The sequence below is a fragment of the Callorhinus ursinus genome, unplaced genomic scaffold (assembly GCF_003265705.2).
Source record: "Callorhinus ursinus isolate GAN/ISIS: 27379988/994484 unplaced genomic scaffold, GSC_fseal_2.0 scaffold2, whole genome shotgun sequence".
NCBI classification, from domain to species: domain Eukaryota; kingdom Metazoa; phylum Chordata; class Mammalia; order Carnivora; family Otariidae; genus Callorhinus; species Callorhinus ursinus.
In genome coordinates, this window is record NW_027397064.1 from 101,454,729 (window position 1) to 101,476,449 (window position 21,721).

Genomic DNA, 21,721 nt, shown 5'->3' on the forward strand with positions numbered 1-21,721 from the left:
ATTCAATAAAAGCTTAGTATTCAAAATATATAATGAACTATCTCAACACCCCCCCCAGAAAAAGAATTAAAAAATGGACAGAAGATGTGAACAGACATTTCTCCAGTGAAGACATCCAGATGGCCAACAGACACATAAAAGGAAGCTCAAAATCACTCATCAACAAGGAAATGACAATCAAAACCACAATGAGATGCCATTTCACACCTGTCAGAATGGCTAAAATCAAAAACACAAGAAACAACAGGCCCTGGCAAGGATGGGGAGAAATAGGAACGCTCATGCACTGCTGGTGGGAATGCAAACTGGTGCAGCCACTGTGGAAAACAGTAGGAAGGTTCCTCAAAAAGTTAAAAGTAGAAATACCATATGATCCAATAATTCCACTACTGGGTATTTACCCAAAAGTTATAAAAACACTAATTCAAAAAGATATATGCACCCCTATATTTATTGCTGCATTATTTAGAATAGCTAAATTATGGAAGCAATTCAGGTGTCCATCAACTGATGAATGGATAAAAAAAGATGTGGTATGTGTGTATCACACACACACACACACACACACACACACACACACACAATGGAATATTACTCAGCCACAAAAAAGGAATGAAGTCTTGCCATTTCCAACAACATGGATGGATCTAGAGACTATAATGCTAAGTGAAATGTCAGTCAGAGAAAGATAAATACCACATGATTCACTCATATGTGGAATTTACGAAATGAAACAAAGAAAAAGGCAAACTAAAAAACAGACTCTTAACTACAGAACAAACTGGTGGTTACTAGAGGGAATGTGGGGGGGATGAAATAGGTGAAGGGGATTAAGAATTCACTTATGACGAGCACTGACTAATGTAGAGAATTACTGAATCACTATGTTGTACACATGAAATATTACATGGTATGTTACCTATACTGGAATTAAAAAATAATTTAAGGAAAAGGTTAATCGTAGCTTTGTGGCTGGAAGGGTGCACATCTGTCCACATCTCTAGGCACACTAAAACTGCAACCAATGTAATTCACTAAAAATTCCTGCCAATATTATGATCTTCACATCAGTAGAAATAACAGATGTAGTTGTGCAAACAAATACTTAGATTCCTTCGATTCTCATAAAAAGCAGGTTGGACCACTTGTCGGGGCACTAAATCTCAAGATTCATTTCAGAAGGAAAAAAACCTTGCAAATCAAATGCTTACCGTTCCAGTGAATGTGTCTGCCACTCTTGTAAAAGTAAATCTAAAAATTCAAAACAGCGCCTAAAAATTATAAAGAAAACATGTAACTCAGTCATTTTTATGTTAGTGAAAATAAAAGCCTTTTTTTCTTCCCACACTACTCTTTAGAACTGGTAAATTTCTTCTAATTATTAGGATTCAAAACATGGAATATAAAGTTGGAATTGGCACTGACTGAAAACCCAAGCAAGTAAAAGTAATTAAGCATCTATGGTGATCAGAAACAAAAATCACTCAGACATATAAGAGACAGGATACAAAAGCTCCCCTCAAATCAGAAACTGGAGCTTCATGGCAACATTATGGAAAGGGCCTATCACTGTCATTGTTTTTATACTATCTCAAATAATATGTTAATATGGGATGTACAACATGAGCAAAAAAGATCAGCGTACTTTATTACAGAATCAGGGAACTGGTCTTTGCACTAATTTCACAGAATGCCTTGTGCAATAAATGTAAAAGAAAAAAAGTCCTGGACGCCTGGATGGCTCAGTTGGTTAAGCGACTGCCTTCGGCTCAGGTCATGATCCTGGAGTTCCAGGATCAAGTCCCGCATCAGGCTCCCTGCTCAGCAGGGAGTCTGCTTCTCCCTCTAACCCTCCCTCCTCTCATGTGCTCTCTCTCTCTCTCTCATTCTCTCTCTCAAATAAATAAATAAAATCTTAAAAAAAAAAGAAGAAGAAAAAAAGTCCTCAAAAACAAAGTGCTTTCCTTTCCAAATTTTCCCAAAAAGTCCTAGGTAGTGCTTAAAATAGATTTTTCTCTAACTACTCCTCTATTCTCCTCTTTAATCTTTCAACATCCTTTCTTGTCAAGCCTTTCCACTTTTGTAATCTTTCTTGATCTGATTTGTGCACAAAAACAATTCTGGTCTCATCTCCTTTGGATTACATCACCACTTTGGGTTCTACCTCTTTATAACTTTTCAGACGTCCAGGGTGTTTATCTTTGCAGGAGTGTATCTTAATGGTCTTAAGAACTCACTCAAGCAAACAAATCAGAGGGTAATTTTTTTCTAATGACCAGACTTTCATTCCCATGGTCCTCCCAATTCAAAACCTCATAATCCATATAATTAATCACTCATTAAATCTTTAATAAACCCTAACCCTACCATAGAGGCTACAGATAACAGTGGTAACCAAGACATAAACCAGCAAGCAAGCCAGACAAGGAACGGTTCCCACGTGCCAGGAACACAAGGGGGCTCTTCTTGGAAGCACACAGAAGAGCTATTCAACCCAGTCCCAGGGCTGGCAGCAGAGCGCGCGTGCGTGCACGCGTGCGTGGAACGTTGGCTGTGAGGCAGACTTTGACCCACACCCACACCATCTCCTCTCTGTCACTCTCCCCACCCCAGCCTCAACCAGGGCCATGTTTATTCTACCTTCTTCCCTCTTCCTCATGTCATTTCCTGGGCTGATTTTTGTCTCTTTTTCTTTTTTAAAAAATGTGTGTGCATTTGTTTATATTTATCTATCTCTTAGTGAATAAAAAGTCATCTTTGATGCTAATTCTGGTCTTAAATGTGTGTTAGAACAATCTGTTTAATCAAAAATATGACCTATAAGCTAGGTTTTATTTTCCACTCTTTAGGCTAACATACAAAGAAGCAGTATCAATACTGGAATTCTTTAACTCATTATTTAAACACATCAGGTTAGGACTTGTCTCTTTTCTTTACCTACTCCTACTCATCATTCAAAATGCAGCTCAGTTTTCAACTTGTCTATGAAGCATCACAGAAATCTATTAGCTGGTCTTAATCACTGCTCTCTGAATTCATTCTAAATTCCCCAGTACAGGTGTTATAACTCACTCTTACATTGCTTTGCATTATTGTTTTTAATCTCCCCATCTAAATGATAAACTTCTCAAAGGCAGGGAGACTGTGCAGGCCATTTCTTACAAATTCTACAAAGTAGAGCTAGGTACAGGCTAAGTACGACAGAGAAAACACACTGCTTGTGTTACACTGCCCTCTTTGGTTCTCTTTACCTTTCTGAAGGCAGAGGGACTGGATGTCCCTTTTAGTTCTTTCAGCATTAAGACACACTGTTCTGACTGACATGGACCCTGACTAATGTAAGAACAGCAATCCGAGCGTGTGACTCAGGAAGCTGTGAAGGGGGTGACATTTCTGTAGTCACAGTAAATGCAGGTTACCAGTCGTTTAGCACCAGAACAGAACTGTTAAATTCTGTGGACTGAACGGTGTTGCCCCAAAATTCGTATGTTGAAGCCCGACCGCCCAACATGATGGTATCTGGAGACGGGGCCTTCAGGAGGTAATTAGGTTCACATGAGGTCATGAAAATGGGGCTCCACTGATGGGGCTGGTGCCCCTCTAAGAAGAAACCCCAGAGAATATGCTCTGTGTCTCTCTCTCTGTCATGTGAAGACACAGCGAGAAGGCAGCCACCTGTAAGCGACCCTCATTAGAACTCAACCGTGCTGGCACCCTCATCCCAGACTTCCAGCCCCAGAACTGTGAGAAAACCAATTTCTGTTGTTTAAGCCACCCAGTGTACGGTATTTTGTTATGGCGGCCCGAGCTAATATGCTAAACGTCCTGTAACATTCTACAACAAAGATCTGTATCACTATATCCGAGGAACTTGGCCTAACACACTCTGAATGTCTTGGAAAACCTAAAACAATACTGACAATAATAGCAGGAGCAGCAACAAAATCTAATAATGGGTATCATTTATTTAGGTTGCACGAAGCGTCAAATCCCTCTACCCAATGACTGAGCCCACGGAGCAGCTCTGCCCCAGGGTACTCTTGTTCCAAGCAGGTCAGAAGATTAGTTAGTGGGGTAATCTTTAGTCAGGGGTAATGCTTCAGCTGCAGTCGGCCAGGTTCTGAAGTTCACTACCGTCCCTCTCCCCTGCTGACTTCACACTCTCATCTCTAGAAGCAGCAGCGAAACTGGAGGTAAAGGGCAGACCGCATTCCTCAGCGACACACAAGGGAGCCACGCCATTAGAACTTAAGTTTTTTCAGTGGAAGGTGCCAATTCCTTCCTTCCTGGCTTTATAAAGGTGGATGATTCCCCTTTCCTCCTTCATGACTTCCACAGAGCTGTTAATAAGATGGATAGGGGGCTGCCTCATGCACGGCAGGCATACCTACCCAGGCAAATGGGGCGGGACCTATGGGACATGCCAGAAAGGAGGAAAATGGCGGGCAGCGAATGTAAGCTGGGCTCCAAGCTTGGAGTGAAAGGCTCTTTCACTGGGCCAGGATCAGAAAATGAACTCAGGAGGCTGCTATCCAAGCCGGCCGTTAATTTACCCTATGAAGCTCCTGATACAATCCACTGAGAGGCTTCAACAGTGTCCATAAATCCCCTGAAAATCTACACTAAACTATTCTGCGTATTTACATTTTCTTGGGAAGAGGGGCCACAGATTTTATTAGACCCTCAAGAGTCAAGAACCATGGATTCCAGCTAGAAGAAGCCTTATTCCTCGCCTGTGATCTAGGGCAGCTCACATGGACACAAGACCAGGCAGGGACCTGGGAACAAAGACCTAGCTAGCTAACCAGGTGGTATCTCCCGGATAGATCTCCCACAACTGTGCAGCAGAAGCAGGTGCTGGTCAGGATTCAGAAGCCCAGAAATCACTGTCGGAAGATGGAAACAACATATACCTCCTCCTACCACCGGTAATATTAAATAGATGCCATTAATTTTTATAATGGTCTTTTTCTTGCATGCAGTTACTGCTGCATTCAGAGAAGGGTACACCGATGATTTAGGTACAGGGACTGAGAAAAAAGTGTACGCCCCCCCTTCCATTAACTCACATACATACAGACACATTCTCTGTCTACCCTCCCTTCTCTCTTGCTCTCTCTCTCTCTCTCTCACACACACACACACACACACACACACACACAAATAGAGGTTGTCCAAATTTATTTTTCAGACTATTTAGATCATGATCCTTCAATCCAAAGGCATTTATTGCAACAATCTTAAATAATTTTAACATTTCAAACGTGAATACTTTCATGGAGGCAAATTTGGAATTTATTTTGGTTTTTAAACCATTCAAAAATAATGAAGAAGCTGTTTAAAAATTTACCTTCTAACTGCGACAGACTTAGAGGTACAGTTGCTTGTTATGACAGGTATTAGCCTAGGGATGTGTGTGTGCTGCAGAGAAGAACAAAAACAGAGGTGAACACCTGAAAATACGAAAATAAAATAAAACTAAGACAGCCACACTTCCTGATTAAACCACCTAAAGCACATATAGATTTAGATTAGAATTTCACTGAGCTTAAAAAGGAAAAAGAATTTCACTGGATACTGCCAAAGGCCATGACAACATTTACAAAGCCTCAACAGACCACACAATGATATATAAATAAACCTCACGGCAAAACAAACCATTGGCAGGAAGTCTAAACTATCTAGCAGTAGCAATCTAAGGGAGTTCAAAAGGAATCTGCAGACCTATGTGTTTTGATACAGTTTCAATGGGAATGTCCAACAATGGCTTTGGATTTAATATTTCAAGTAGGCAGTGCAAATAGTAGGGACTAAAAATAATACAAGTAAGTGACCCACGATAACCAGCAATATTCTGGAAAGATTTTAGCATCACCAAGTCCCAGTTTCAAGGGCTGCCTCTGGGGAAAAGAGACTTGAAGGTAGGGAGAAGGTGACGTGCAGCATATTCATTTTAAGCTTCTGTGAACTATTAAGTTTTACTGAAAACTGGTACATAAATTACTTGGATAATTATTTAAACTTAAATGAGTGTTTAGAACACTGAAAAGAATCTTTTATTCATTGGCTTAAACACAATTAATTAAATAAAAACTTTAGGTGAATAACAAAGCCACAAGCACAAATACCTAAAATGGAATGAAAGGGAATTAAGGAGTAATATCTGGAGACATAAAGACTGGGTGTAAACCCAGAAGCAGATGCTCAAATATTTAAAGCCAATGATGAGTAAATGATCAACACATCAGCAGGCAAACACCATATCCATAATTCACATTAGGGAATGTAAAAAGCTCATATAGGATATAATTAAGGAAGGGAGAGGCTGATTTATACCTACAATATGATTCCAACTATTTATAATCATGCTAATGAAAAATGCCTCTCGGGGCGCCTGAGTGGCTCAGTTGGTTAAGCGTCTGCCTTAGGCTCGGGTCATGATCCCAGGGTTCTGGGATTGAGCCCCGCATCGGGCTCCCTGCTTAGTGGGGAGCCTGCTTTCCCCTCTCCTCCCCGCTCTTGCTCTATCTCTGTCGCTGCCTGTCTCTCTAATAAATAAAATCTTAAAAAAAAAAAAAGAAAAATGCCTCTAATATTGCTTATCAACCACCAATGTTTACCACTTGCTTATTCTATGTATGGCCCCAAAATACACTTACCCGAATGATTAACCTAACAGCTACAACACCGGATGTGGCCATAATTTTGGCACTATTTGGAATTAAATTAAAGATAGTTGGCATAATGGCTTCAGCTCCATGGTCAAACTTATTCCCCAGAACTGATGACAGATGCCTACAATAAGAAATGAAAACTGTACTGTAATTTTATTTCTTGCAAACAGCGAAGCATATAAACCTCTTAACATCGCAGGGCTTTCATTTAAAGTTATCGAGATAAAAAGGGTCTAAGTAAGATACTTTCAAAATATTTCCAACATGCACGCAGTGGACTTGGCAAATAGCCAATGGCCCATGAGTTTGCTCCTTTTATTTTTTTTAAATAAATCATTTCCAACTAATTAGTCTTAAAATAGCAAAAGACAAACTGATCATACCCTAATAAAATATAAATATGAAAAAGCTCCCTCACCCTTTTTTTCCTTTTGCCCCATTAAAAACCTTTAACACACAATATACATGCTTCCATATCTGATACTTTCAACAGCTGCAGCATCTCCTTCCTGTAGCTGCTTTGATATTCGGACACACTTTCTTACCAGAAGTTCCAGCTTCAAACACAGATAACAGGTTTAGCGAGGGTAAAATTTCACTGTAGTATATGCCTTTGACTTTAACTTTATAGCTACAGTGCACTTCTGGAAACAAACAAAAATTCTGATAATCATGCTATATCCTGCCAGCAGAATCAATGAAAAAGCTGAGAAACAGAAGTTTGTAAAATTTCTTCTTTCTGTGTTATTAATAATAACTGCTTCAAGTTTAAAATAGAGGGTTCAGAGCTAAGTCACTGAATAAAACTGAAAATCTGTCACTCTTTCCATCACTGGGCAGGAAGCACTGTTAATAGTATAAAAGTACCAAGAGAAGCGTAAATGGAACAGGTCCCAGAGACTAGTCAGAAGGTACATTAAAGAGACCTGCTGGGCATATTCAATGGACCATCTCAGAAGCGCTGTAACGAGGCTATTTTAGGATGTGTGAGAATCTGAAGCATGGTAGTCCTTACCCCAATGTGATACAAGCCTCCCGCACTACCTGAGACCGCAGGTCCTTAGCAGATAGTTTAAAGGCTCCATCCAAAAGACGCAAATGTTGAAAGAAGTTATCATACTCAGCAGCACCAGCCAAAAGTAAAGATCTTATCTTTTTTAGCTGATGGGATAGAGAAAATTCAGAGATACACAAAACAATTCTTAAAACAGTATATACAAAACAACAGAAGCCATCAAATATGAGAGATCAGCATCAAAATTAACTGATTATCAGAAGTTCTCCCAAAAGAATTCAGCCCATTCAGTATCAGCTACCGTACTGCATAAATCTACATATCACAAATAAGAACAAATTATTTTTATATGCAGTATCTTACAATTCTACAAAACGTATCTCTTCATTGGAAAACATTTTAGTGTATTTATAGATTCTGTGTTAACGATAAAATACCAAAGCCTTCATTTTAATTCCTCCCCTAAAGCTTACCTTCCCCAACAACTGACTCCAACTGCCATTCGTTTAATGAATCAAAGGAAGAAGCAATCCTATAGTCTTTTATATACTATCCTCCACTGTATCATTATTAAAAGACTAGTCTGAGTTTGAATGGAATATAGCAGTAATTTAATCGCCTCACTTCCTGCCAGCCGACCACTGGAAAATAGCTTTCCACAGGTAAGACACACCCTCATTTAATGTTCACCCCACTTTTCATTCATCCACTTTTTTAAATAGAAGGGACAGAATTTTCCAGCAAGTGATACGAAGAAAGAAAGGAAGAGAGGGACACATACTGAAAATGCCACTAAGAAAAGTCGACTTACTGGCCAACAATCACAATTAAATGTTGACTAAGGCAAGAGTGGAGGCCGTCTCCAGATGCTCCACATTAGGTCTTTGTTAAAAGTACAGGACATACATAAAGGCATAGGCTGGCATGTTTTAGAAACAGAAATAGAAATAGAAGTGAGGTACTCTACTAAAAGGGTTAAATGTAAATATGGTAACTTATATTTAAAATACTTAATACTTAAAATTCATGAGAGCTGTACCCCAATTGCATAATTAAGTATTTAGAACATTTAAATAAATCCAATGAAAATGTAATCACATGAAGTCAAAGCTTACAGCATTTACTCTTTGCTCCCAATCATGCTTGTCGTCAGATAATATTTCCCTAATCTTGTTTATGGATTCCTCAAGGTCTCGGCTGGAATAAATCTGTAAGCAAAATTAATTTACAACCAATATAAGAAAATTTACAGAATAAACAAAGATTAGTTTTTAATTACACAAAGTCAAGAGCTTTTAGGAAGTATAGTTAAAAAAAAATTCATTTTTCAGAAGGACCTATGAGGTAACACCTAGACAGATTTGTCTTAGAATGAGCTTCTTTCCCAATGTGAATACATACCCACTAGATTCGATGCCAAGTATGGATAACCATGCTTCAAACACAGCTTTACTATAAACTTAACGGATGATTTCATGTACAGAAGAGAAAGAAGCCAGCTGGGGAATGATCAGTGATGCTCAGGTCATTTATTATTCGTAGTATTATTTATAACACCACACTCTCTTCAAATCTACTTTCTCATTTATGCTCAAATCTTACTAGTAAGATAGGTAGGGGAATAATCAGCCAAGAATGATGCAAGCTGGGAAGGTCAAGGACTTAAGGATGAGCCTGAGCCTACAATGCCAGCTACCTGATTTATACACATATGGCAACCCAGCAGCAGGTAACAAGTGATCACATGGACATTAGCGCTATAGGAATCTGGAGCACTGAATTCGATGTAGGCTGAGGAAAACTGTTATTAGCCCCCAGTCAACTATGGACAACACTGAGGCACAAAGCAGTTAAAATGTGTGTACCCCAACCTCACAAGCAATCTCTGCTTTGTCTATTAGGTATACTTAAGTGAAGCATCAAGACGGCATAAACTTGAGCTTTTATTAATCCATTCTTTATAGCTTTTCAGACACCCAGTTCCTTGAAATTTACAACTTGCCCGAAAAAAAAGAAAGTCCCTAAATAAGCATGCTTCTTTGTTCTCACACCTAATCTAATCATTGCATTTTCTCATTCACCTGACCTAACCCACAAATTTATTATTAGAGCAAACAAGCAACTTCTCTCCAATTCTTACTGAAAGACTACCTTGGGTCTTGACTTTTGCTCTTCATTTCAGCTATAAAAGGCACCAATGTTTTCTACTCTGCAACCGCAGGTCTCCTGTAGTCCTGAGAGTTAAAATTACCTCACCTAGGAAGGGACTTCACATAGCACCTATTTGAAAACTGAAATTTGAAGAGTCAGTCTTACCTGTTTTTAATCAAACTCAAATATCCTCACTCACCTGCACTACAGGTACATCATCAAATGCTTTAATAAAGTCCTCTTCATCAACAGCACCAGCTCCTTCTTTTGCAGCTTTAAATAAGATTAATTTTTAAAAGGTGAACAATGCGCAGAGTCTGAATATACACAATCACCATTACATTTTGGAAGATGTGTAACTATTTTTCTAAAGGCTTAATAAAAATTCAGAGTGTTGTGGAACTGACAAACATTACTAACTTTTAATATCAAGATGAAATGTAGTAATTCTACAATACTATATACATTAGTGTAAAGTCACTTAAAGACACTACTGGCTAAGGAGGACATTTAGCCTTTAAGGATATAGACAGCTTATACTGTAGTCATGTCTGAATCTTTTGACAGGTTCCTAATAAACAGATATATAACAAAAAATTTAATTTTTCAGGGAATAAATTAGGTTGTGTTACTGTTAGGCATCTAGCATAATAAATTTGTGAAATATTCAAATAAGTTCTAAAGAATTTAACAGTTTCACTTCAACTTTGTATTAGGTCTCAAAACATTTCCATTTCCTTGAATGCATGATAACTCAATTTTTCACCTACACATCAGGTGCAACTTTCCCTCATAAAGGTGTTATAAGATGCTCTGTATACTTGAAAGTTGATTGCTATCATTTGGGAGAGAGTTTTTTCTTTTGCTAATATGAACTCTACTTCACACAAGAAAATCGTGTGACATTTTATCAGACCTCTTTTCCCCCCCAGAATAAAGGTTTCAAAATTGGAGTCTGTGGTCATCTTGCAACACTCATTAATGATTTACACTGATTAGTTTGAGTGCTTCTCCTGAGTTTTCCCGCAGACAAGTTATTTGATGTTTGGGGTCCCCATGGACAACACAGGGCTTTAAAGACGACTCTGGGAGCAATAAATGTGTGTCCTCACTTTTGATGAAGATTCCTCACACTGAGTTCACAAGCTAACTGTGGACAGCGGACAGTAACGTCACACTGTGATGTCGTGCTCAGTGCCTGTTTTGGTGAAAAGACTGGATCCTCCCAAGCAGACGGGTCCTGAGCGCCGCCCCGGGTAAGTGTCACACCACGTACCCACGTACTGAAAGGGACTCAGAGACCAACCATGGTCTGTGGGCCCCAGAATTAGATGAGGAGTCAGTAAGCAAATTCATGACTATGTTGTTAAACAAAACGGGAAAAAAAGGATGAAAGCAGGGCTGAGCTCTCTACATATTGAGTTGGGACTTCTGGAAGGGATTTATGGGTGAGGGGCAGGAAAAAAAAAAAGTGGTCTGATGATACACAGAAATTTTCTAAGCCTTGTTTGTGGAACTGATACGTCCCAAGTATAGATTTTTTTTAAATAAAAGATTAGAAAGGTTTTTCAGTCATAAAAAGGAATGAAGTACTAATACATGCTACAACACAAACGAACTGCAAAAACACTACGCTAAGTGAAAGAAGCCAGACACAAAAGATCACATATTATATGACTCCATTTCTATGAAATACCTAGAATGGGCAAATGCATAGAGGCAAAATGCAGACTGCTGATTGCCAGGGGCTGGAGGATGGAAGAGACGGGGAGCAACTGTTTAAAGGGTCCGGGGCTTCCTTTTGGGAGTGGAGAAGCTCTTCTGGAATTAGAGGTGATAGTTGCACAACACTGGGAATATACTAAATGCAACTGGATTGTGACCTTTAAAATGGTTAACTTGATGTTTTGCGGATTTAAACTCAATTAAAAAAAATTTTTTTAATGCATCAAAAAAATTTATAGAGAGGACCAAGAATACCAATAAACACACAGCTTTTCCTTCTGCCATCCATGGTGTGAATATCCCTGTCAGCCATGAGCACAGCTCTTCTAACATGGACAGAGAAGCTGGTAGCAGAGGCGCTGCGGGGACACTGAGCTGACCAAGGAAGACCCCAACAGTCTAGGACCAGTGCAGAAAGCCAGAAAGACCACCAGACGGAGACAGCATTCTACAGTCAATCCTTACCCCAGTTTTAATGAGCTCATCCAGCCAAGTTCAAAAGCCCAATGCTAACAATCAGAACAGTTCTAAAAACAGTGGCTACACAATTTGAAGTAAAAAGAAATTCGTATGTCAATTTAAAATGTGACAGCAAAATGCAAGCTGTATATAACAAGGACTCAAATTGTCTAAATCGGGGGTTGGCAGAGAAGGAATTTAGAGGACGACATCTTTGTAAGTCAGTGCTCATCTCTACCATTTACTTAGGCCAATGTCCATACACTGGTCTCACAAAGAATAACGCTACTTAAAGGAACAAAATACATTTTAAGGACAGAAGGCACACCATCTGACTTGTGGATAGTCTCAGTGTTGGTTAAGTAGAAGTTGGCCAAAAAAAAAAAAAAAAAAAAAAAAAAGGCCTCATGGTAATTTCAGGCATTGCTGGAGCCCCATAACTAAATAAAGCCATAGGGCACACTCGAGCTCTGTCTCCGAGTTCTAGCTTGCCTCTGCGCTAGCCATATTCTCCTACGGGCTCCCCCATACCAAAACATTGGCAACACAGCAGCTCAAACTTCTACCCTATCAGCTATCAGCATGGACAGCACAGTGCTAACTTAAAAAACAGCAAGCAGAAATTTATTGCCAACAGAATCACTTCACTCCTGAAGGACACAGAAGGCAAGCACATGCACATCTGGTTTTAAACACTGGCAGAGCCAACCCCAGAGCATGCCGAGGGGGTTGGTCTTACCTGAAGACTTGGATCCGAGAGTGGATGACCCAAGCCGGCGGGTGGTCCCCATTCCAACGTTTCTCCGTGAGCTGGGCGGAGCTTTGGACGATGTAGAACTAGCAGAGGAAGGTCTATTACCGTCCACAGAATCTTCATCATCAAAATTTTTATCTAAAGAGTAAGCAGAGAAATCACTGTTTAAAAAAAAAAAAGAAAAAGAAAAGAAAGGTACTTTTCCACCCGAATGTAAAACAACAAACTAGCCTTAGAGAGATGAATGGTGCGCCTACTCTTGGGATCTGAGGTGCCAGCCCAGGGTCTAGAAAGGTCTTAGATAAGTCCAGAATGCAGACACAAACATCATGTTTGCTTTCACATATCTAGAATGCTCTCCTGCTCTCATTTTGGAAAACAGAGAAAAATAAAGAAGAAAACAATCTCTTATAAAAACCACCAACTAAAAACAGTTACTTTAACATTCTGGCGTATTTCTGACCATTCTTGCATGCATTTTTTTTTTTAAGATTTTATTTGAGAGAGAGAGAGAGAGAGAGAGAGAGCGAGCACAAGAGGGGGTAGGGTCAGAGGGAGAAGCAGACTCCCTGCCGAGCAGGGAGCCCGACTCGGGACTCGATCCAGGGACTCTGGGACCATGACCCAAGCCAAAGGCAGTTGCTTAACCAACTGAGCCATGCAGGCGCCCCTGATGCATTTTTCAATAACACCTGACACTAGGCTACTTATCAGTTGGTATTTTGCGTATTTCAAATATGTGCATTTTTCCATGTGATGAAATATGCTTCATAAACACCGTTTTAATGGTTGCTTGGTACTCTGTAATGAAAAAAATGCCACAACTGAAACACTCTTGTTGTTAGGCATTTGGGGTCATTCTAATATGTCACCATTAGAAATAACATTGCAACAAACACCTTCCTACTTGCGTTTTTGTTTAAATTTCTAACAATTTTAAGAAAGAAAAAAAACCCACCTTAGAAGTAATACCTGCCAGGTCCAAAAGTGTAAGTTTTTAGTATACACTGCCAAACTTATTTTCAGAAAGGTGACGTGTTTTTTTTCCTGGAAGTTCAAAGAAGTGCCTGTGTTGTCACACCCTTGCCAACACTAAATACTATCATTTTTATTTTATTTTTTAATAATTAGCCAACTTATAGTACTATCATTTTTAAATGTCAATCAATCTGACAGGTGAAAAAAATGCTTCCTCCTCAATGTTTCGTTTCTCTTTTAGTGGGGTTGAGCATTGTTTCGTCAGCTCATTAACTTCTAAATGTTCTGAGCATCAGTGGATCCAAGGAATATTTCTCAGGTTGCTTTAAAATTAAAAAGAAAAAACATCTTTGGGCTTTTAAAAATCAACATATTTAGAAACAACATTTGGACGACACAAAATTAAAGCTATTGTGGTGCACTATACAGGGTACCATGGGCTTACACAGCATCTGTGAGTCATTTAGGAGGCTAAACAAAGAACCTAAGATAATTAAAGAAAAAAGAAAAGAAAAACATCTGTAGCTGGCAATATTCATGATTTCTGAATAAGGGTGCTAGATCTTTACCAATACATCTAAAGTAAATAATTGTTGACCAGAAAACACAAAGAGCAGCCTGTTTCCTTGATCTGGTCGCTCTTGGCTCAGCTTTCAACAGCCAAGTCTCGCGTCTACTCAGGAGCCTACTGTTCCTCACAACTATCAACAATCCAATTCAAAATACTGGCTTCTTTTATCCAACACTGGTGGGGGTACGACCCATCCTTCTACATGCATATCCTTGTGCAAATTAGCTTCCTCCAAACATGCCTTCCCAGTTCCCAGATTTCCCAGATCAAGCAATCCTTTCACAGATGGTTCTTTCAATCCACACATCAATTTTGAAGAAGTTCAATGGTCTCTTAGCATAGACTTCCCACGTGGATTCAAAAGGTGATTCTTGAACTACAAGCACGTTAACGAGCCCTTCCCAAGGGGAAAAGTGCATCTGATGTAAAGGACAAGGACAACCCAAAGGAAAGGTCCCCCACTGAGCACCGCCAGTATTAGCAGTGACAAGGATGGCTCTCAGCCCATCTGCCCTCAGGGGAGCTCTAATCATTATTCTTGTCAGAATAGTAACAGTAACAGTTCCTTTCTGTGGGAAAGCGGCATAATGAACAGGGGAAGTGAGAACACTATTATGCTTCACTCAGAAATTCATGTTAAGTCTGTTCAGTTTTTCTATCATGGGCAGGCACACCATGGAGAACTGCATTCACTTAGTGAGGATTATTTTCAATGGGCCAAATGTCACCAGAGTTCCTAGAGTTTCTACCGGAGCAAGGACCAGCCAGACTCAACCACTTTCAGCAAACAGGCTAGAAACCAGAGTCTGTAAAACAACTATTTTAGATGGGACAACAGACAGTGCAGAACTGTGAGCCCCAAGAGAGAGAAAAGGTGAGCTATACAGTCACCCAACTTCCTGCCTGGACACAATTTCCAGGCCACTAAATACTGGAAAGGGGACCCCACATCAAACCTGGAAGCCTTGCTAAGTTGAGAAAATGAAGATCATCAGTCTTCAAGGAGGCAGAGGGGGCTGGAAGGTACAGGCAGAGTGCTGAGAACGGGAAGCTACACAGAAAGAGAAAGAGAGCTCTAGAAATGTACTGAGTTGTAGGCCGTGCAAGCAGGAGTGAAAATTCCACACACAAGGCAGGGTGAAAAATGACCAGTAAGCTACAAACTGAGCAATCTCCAATGTCTGCACAAAGTAGGAAGGTGTTCGAGCACCAGAGTAGAATGTTCTTGGAGACTCACTTATGGCACTCACTGAGACCCTGAGAGGCAGGCCTCAGTAGAAGGGCTGAACTATTTTCTGGAGGGAAGGCTACACTAAGCCTGTCCTATCAGCGGTTCAAAACAGGCCTCCAACAGTTAGACAGACTGGCAAGTAACTTAAGGCTCTGCCAAAGCAAAGCATTAACAATCTTTAAGGAACGTCGGGCTCCCTGCTCGGCGGGGAGCCTGCCCTCTCCCCCTCCCACCCTCCACTCATGCTTTCTCTCTCAAATAAATAAATAAAATCTTTTCTTAAAAAAGATTCAGTTATTTTCATGTGACCTCTGTACTAATAAATAAAGTAATTCAGGGCACCTGGGTGGTTCTGTCGGTTGAGTGTCCGACTCTTGGTTTCAGCTCAGGTCAGGATCTCAGGGTCGTGGGATTGAGCCCCGCGTCAGGCTCCACACTCAATGCAGAAGTCGGCTTGGGATTTTCTCTCTCCCCTCTCCTTCTGCCCCTCCCCCTGTTCATACACATGCTTGAGCACGCACTCTCTCTCTCTAAAGTAAATAAATAAATCTTAAAAAAGAGAGAGAAAGAAAGAAATTCATATGTCCTATTGGAATTAGAAATCCAGGGGAAAGGGAAAAGAATGTTGTTTTCCAGATTAGCAGTTGGACACACTGCTTTCCCCTCTCCCACACACTGCTTTACATTTAAAGATACTTCATCTGAAAAGGTGTCTGGAGGGATAAAAGCCCACTGAGCCTTGAAAACTAACACAAAGTAAGTTTGTTCTATGTTTACCAGCTTTCTGAATACCCAGAAAATAAAATCAAATTAAAAAGGAGGTTAGGCCCTCTGAAAAGTACCCAATTTCAATCACCTAGGAAATTCTCTTACATAGAATGTGTTATTCCTTCACTGGACAGAGAAGCTGTATTTGCTGTGGTTAGAGGGGATCCACTCTAGATGCAGCCCCGAAGGAGAAGCCTCCAAGTCCCAGGTTCCAACAGATTTCTGTGTTTCTCAACTAAGCAATCCATACTGAACTCTACGCGTCACTGAAATCCTATTTTCTTTAGGGTTTTCAGCTAAGCAGACAAATGTTAGGCTATATCCTCTTTTTCTAGACCTTTAAGACAAAAATGTGTGAAAATGAGTATTTTTAGCTATGCTTGCTTGTGCCATTAACGTCAGTTTAAAATTTTTCACACTGTAGAACATCTGTCACACAGAAAATGGTCGTACAGAAGGGTAAGTTTTCCCTGAGCCCAAAGGAATAATTGATTCTATCTCAAGCCACCACCACAAAGACCGTCATCCAAGAGTCACTACTCTCATGTGACAGCCTTGGGTAGAAACCTGGGCCTTCAGGTCCCAGTCTTTTAATCCTTTTAAATCACCTGGGCTCCTTTCCCCCTCTTACAGCACCGGGACAAGACATTTTTAAATGACTCATGAAGTTTCTACAGAGCAACACTGTGATCTTTGTCCAACTCTCCATCACCTCATCCCTGGCAACCCCGTAAGTAGGCACGGTGGAGTGAAAAGCAGCAAACAGCACGCTGAAAAGGGCTATGGGTACAAAAGAGATTTTCAAACACAGAAGAGACAGGACCCTTTGAAGAAACAAAAGGCCAGGGACCAAACACAGTCACCCGTGGACCTAAAAGCAAACCAGCAGAATTCTAAGCAAGTCTGTGAACATATTCCTGCACAAGTCTTGAACTGTGGACAAGGTGCTGGGTGGAGGCTAGAGAGTGACCGTGGCTGGCCCGGAGGGCAGAAGCAGTCCGTCAGCCTCACCTGACTCAGGCCCTGAAATCCCTGAGCAAGCCCTCCCCAGGGCCCCAGCTGTCTCAGAACTAAACTTTAACCAAGCCAATAGGGAAAGATATAAAGCGACAAGCCACAGACACATTCTATGGGTCAAAAATGATCAGAGGGGTGCCTGGGTGGCTCAGTTGGTTACACGTCTGACTCTTGGATTTGGCTCAGGCAGTGATCTCATGGGTTGTGAGATCGAGCCCCACGCTGGACTTGGTGCTCAGCAGGGGGTCTGCTTGAAGATTCTCCCCCTTTGCCCCTCCCCTCACTCACTCACACACACATTCTCTCTCAAATAATCTTTAAAAAAAAAAAAAATGATCAGACAGGCCACTCTGTATACCACCATGACTATAGGTTTGGGTCCAGGGGTGGTGGAGAAACAGATCAGTGTAAAGACAAGCCTTCAAGTTCAGTGTCTAGAACCTGGAATTATGAGACTTGGATTGCACTGTCCATTTAGCAAATGTATATACTCATCCACGAGAACAAACAAAATGTGACAGAAACTAAGAAATGTCTGTTCCACTGTCCATCTGCCAGGAAGGCAAGAACCTAAATCACAAAGCTTTTCCTCTCTTTCCTCCTAAGGCAGGCTTTGACTAGTGGAAGTCCAATGGGGAGGAAATGTCTCATTTTCTAAAGCAAAGACAACTAACTCTCTGTTTCACGGCATTAGGGTCATTTTGTGGAAGCTGATATTCCTGACAGGCTTGCAGATTCACCCACTCCCGTTACGGAAATTCTCCTCCAAGAGAGTAAGGAATGTGGCAGCTTAGTAACTAGAATATAATTAGCATTCCCCAAAGAGGCTGCACAGAGACATGATAATAAGCCCAAAGGCTGGCTGCTTTTGTAAATATCCCCAAATTTCTTCTTTCTTGATTGTTCAAAGATCCAAAGCTTTGCTTTCTGCAGTCTTGCCCGATGTGCCCAACGTATTCCTATGTTACTCTTGAAAACACTAGTCTACTGCTGGGTGCCCCTCTGAGTTCTTGCCCAGCTCCATCCAGAAAGAGCCAACCATGCCCTTCTCCGTGCTACATGCTCAGAAGTGTGTCTTTCACCCCATCTCACCCTGTAACTGCGTGCCAGACCCTGTGTTTGGTGTTCTGCATATTCTCATCAAATCCTCCTGACAACTCTACTCTTAAAGGTGAAAAAAACTTAACACATCCAGGTATAATATCCAGGGCCCAAAGTCATGAGGCTAACTAGAAGGTGGAAGAAGCTGAGATTCAAGTCCATATCTGTCCGACTCAAGATCCTCCGATCTGAGTCATGATAATTAAAAAAAAAAAAAAAAAAGCAATCTGCATAAACTGGCCACTTACTATGTGCTGAGCACTGTGTTAAGTGCTTTCTGTGCATTATTTTATTTCTTATAACGGATGTTTGCTTACTTAAGAAAACTATTTACTTAAGATAATTAACACAGAATCATTAATATCGCTTACAAACATACACATAAAAATCCTCAACAAAATACTAGGCAAACCAAATCCAGCAACATATACAAAGAATTATCATCATGGCCAAGTGCAACTTATCCCAGGAATGTAATGTTGGTTTAATTATAAAAATCAATTAATTTAATACATTGTATTAGTGGAATAAAAGACAAAACAACATGCTCAATAGATGCAGCAAAGTATTTGACAATAACCAAAACGAAATCATGCTAAAAACACAAGAGAGATTAGAAGGGAACTCACAAAAAAACACACTATTAACATCGTATCTAATGGTGAGAGACTAGATGCTTTACCCCTAAGATCAGGAACAAGACAAGATGGCTGCTCTTGCCACTTTTATTCAACGCTATCCTAGAGGTTCTAGCCGATGCGATTAGTAAAGAAAGAAAAAAAACATCAAGATCAGACAGGAAGAACTGAAACTGTCTATTCACAGATGCATAATCTAATATGTAGAGAGTCTAAACATTAAAAAACTATTAGAACTAATAAATAAGCTCAGCAAGGTAACCTGATATAAGTCTGACACAGAAAAATCAATCGTATTTCTATACATCACCAACGAATGATCCAAAAATGAAATTAAGGAAACAATTCAATTGACAACAGCATTAAGAAGACATGTATGCTGAAAACCACAAAACACTGTTAAGAGAAATTAAAGAGCCAATAAATGAAAAGACATCCCATGGTCATGGATCTGAAGACTTATAAAAAGTTACTTGGCTCATTATCTAAACTACAGTTCTTGCTCATTTGTCCTCAATAGCTTTTAATTTTAAGCGAAGTTGGATGGTGCCTAGAGGGGCAAAGAAATGCAAGCCACACCATCTGAACTGGGTAGCAGGGCAAAAGACTGCTTTCCTTCTAAGTTTCTACATTCCTCCTCCTTCAAAATATGGTGAGTAGATAGGTGTATCCCCCCACCAAGTCCAGTTGATATGAATCAGCGTCAAACAGGATCAGTCCTTTAATAACGCTCCATGAAAAACACCCTTCACACTATCCATATCCTGAACCAGAAGTTCCATTCCTCTCCATTATTAATAAAATTAAGAAATGCTTTTGTCAGGGCACGAGGGACATAATAAGCTTTAGCCTGGCTGGAAACGTTGGCATATTTCACAGTATAAAATGGAAATGGCATAATGGAAGTTGGAGAGGCACCAACAAGGGCTACTGCTGCCCCTCTGGCGCCGGTAATCCCCTCTACCACAGAAAAGGTGAACCTGAAACACCATCAAGCGTCACAGCGAGGGATGACTTTCTATTCCTTCAGCCAAGAACTTGCTGCCAGGAAGCTCGGGGAGGCATTTAAGACTATCTCAGCCATGACACCCTTAGTGCAGATAAAGCGAGAAGAGACAGGATAAAGAGGCAAAAATTCATTTAGGTTTACTCATCCTTTACAAAGGGAGCTAAAAGGGGAAAAACGGGGGAGGAGACAGGCAAAGACAACACCATCAGAAACTGGAGAGGGGAACAGAATGTAAGGAGGTCGTGAGGCAGACCTCCACTGAGACCTGCTTCTTAGAGGCCCTGGTGGGAGTGAAAGGTTCACATCGGGTAAGAAGTGATAAGTGCCTTCTGCGGGTGCAGATCAAGGCTCATTCCTTCTGTCAGACCGAAAGGGTTCTGGCTGCTGCTCTCTGGTTTCTGAGCAGGTAACAATGAGCAGGCTCAGGAGAGATGTAGGTACGTATGGACAACAGAGGATGATTCTGTGGCAGAGGAAAGACAGAGCTCGCAGTGAGATTGCCCAAAGGCGGGGCCATCAGTCACAGGCCTGCCCTGTCACATTAAGACTAACCTCAAGGTTTAAAAAGAAAATGGAAATACACTTTGTTTTCCGATCTGTGGAAAAGAAGGGATAATAGTTAGTGCCCACCTAGAGCATCCAAAGTGTTGCCTGCTCAGCCTCAATCCCCCGTCTTGTACTGACAGCAAAGAGCAAGTCTTGGGTGACCACCCTTCTCTCGCTCCCCCTCAGAGTGACCTCACCCCGGCCTCGGGGAATGGGCAGAAGCCAGGCCTGGCCAAAGCTTTAGGACTTGGCCCGGGACACCGCAGTAATTAATTCTGGAGCCTCTCTCTTCTGAGCTTGGGGCTGTGTAGATGCAAGCCCAGAAGTGCGGGAGCCAACAACATGGAGGCACCTGTCTAAGCGTGAAGCAAACCGGAAGGAAGCAGAGTAAGAGGTGGAGAGAGAGCAGGGAGGGCAACACCAAGCCGGCGCCCCAGAGACCGCAGGGAAGCCTCCCCAACACCCAGTCACAGGAGCCAGTTGATTTCCCTTTTCCCACACATAGTGGGGCTTGTTTCCCTGTACTTGCGACCCAGAGAGTCTGTGCCAGATTAAAGGATCTCCTGCAGATTACATGATATGCATGAAGACAGAAAAACCACAGGCCCACAGCCGATGGCAACTATGTATACCATCATTGTTTGTGTTATGCTGTCAGCACAAAAAGCCAGCCCTTCAAAAATATGTGGATGGAGCTGAAGAATCAGGAATAGATTTGGGTTTTTTTAGTTATGTATTTACTTAAGTAATCTCTACAGCCAATGTGGGGCTCTAACTCACAAGCCCTGAGATCAAGAACTGCATGCTCTTCCAACTAAGCCAGCCAGGCACCCCAGGAGTAGCTGTGGTTTTTTGTTTTGTTTTGTTTTAAGATTTATTTATTTATGTGAGAGAGAGAGAGAAACTGAGAAAGAGTGTGTGAGCAGGGGAAGGGGCAGAAGCAGACCGAGAGAGAACCTCAAGCCGACTCCCTACTGAGTGTGAAGCTTGACACAGGTTCGACCACACAACCCACGAGATCACGACCCAAGCCAAATCCGAGTCAGACGCCTAACCAACTCAGGCTCCCCCAGGAGTAGATATT

The 21,721-nt window shown here is 41.0% G+C and overlaps 1 protein-coding gene across 4 annotated transcripts in view; it reads right to left on the reverse strand.

Moving 5' to 3' along the window:
- CLASP1 (cytoplasmic linker associated protein 1) overlaps positions 1-21,721 on the reverse strand; it is a 260,116-nt gene that overhangs the window by 108,741 nt on the left and 129,654 nt on the right. For all 4 annotated transcript variants that reach the window (XM_073885224.1, XM_073885214.1, XM_073885207.1 and 1 more), the window contains exons 9-15: positions 12,764-12,916; positions 10,040-10,113; positions 8,805-8,897; positions 7,690-7,835; positions 6,660-6,795; positions 5,351-5,421; positions 1,212-1,271 (exon numbers count right to left, since the gene is read on the reverse strand). In XM_073885224.1, the coding sequence (XP_073741325.1) occupies positions 1,212-1,271; positions 5,351-5,421; positions 6,660-6,795; positions 7,690-7,835; positions 8,805-8,897; positions 10,040-10,113; positions 12,764-12,916 (733 nt within the window). The remainder of the gene's footprint in view (positions 1-1,211; positions 1,272-5,350; positions 5,422-6,659; positions 6,796-7,689; positions 7,836-8,804; positions 8,898-10,039; positions 10,114-12,763; positions 12,917-21,721) is intronic.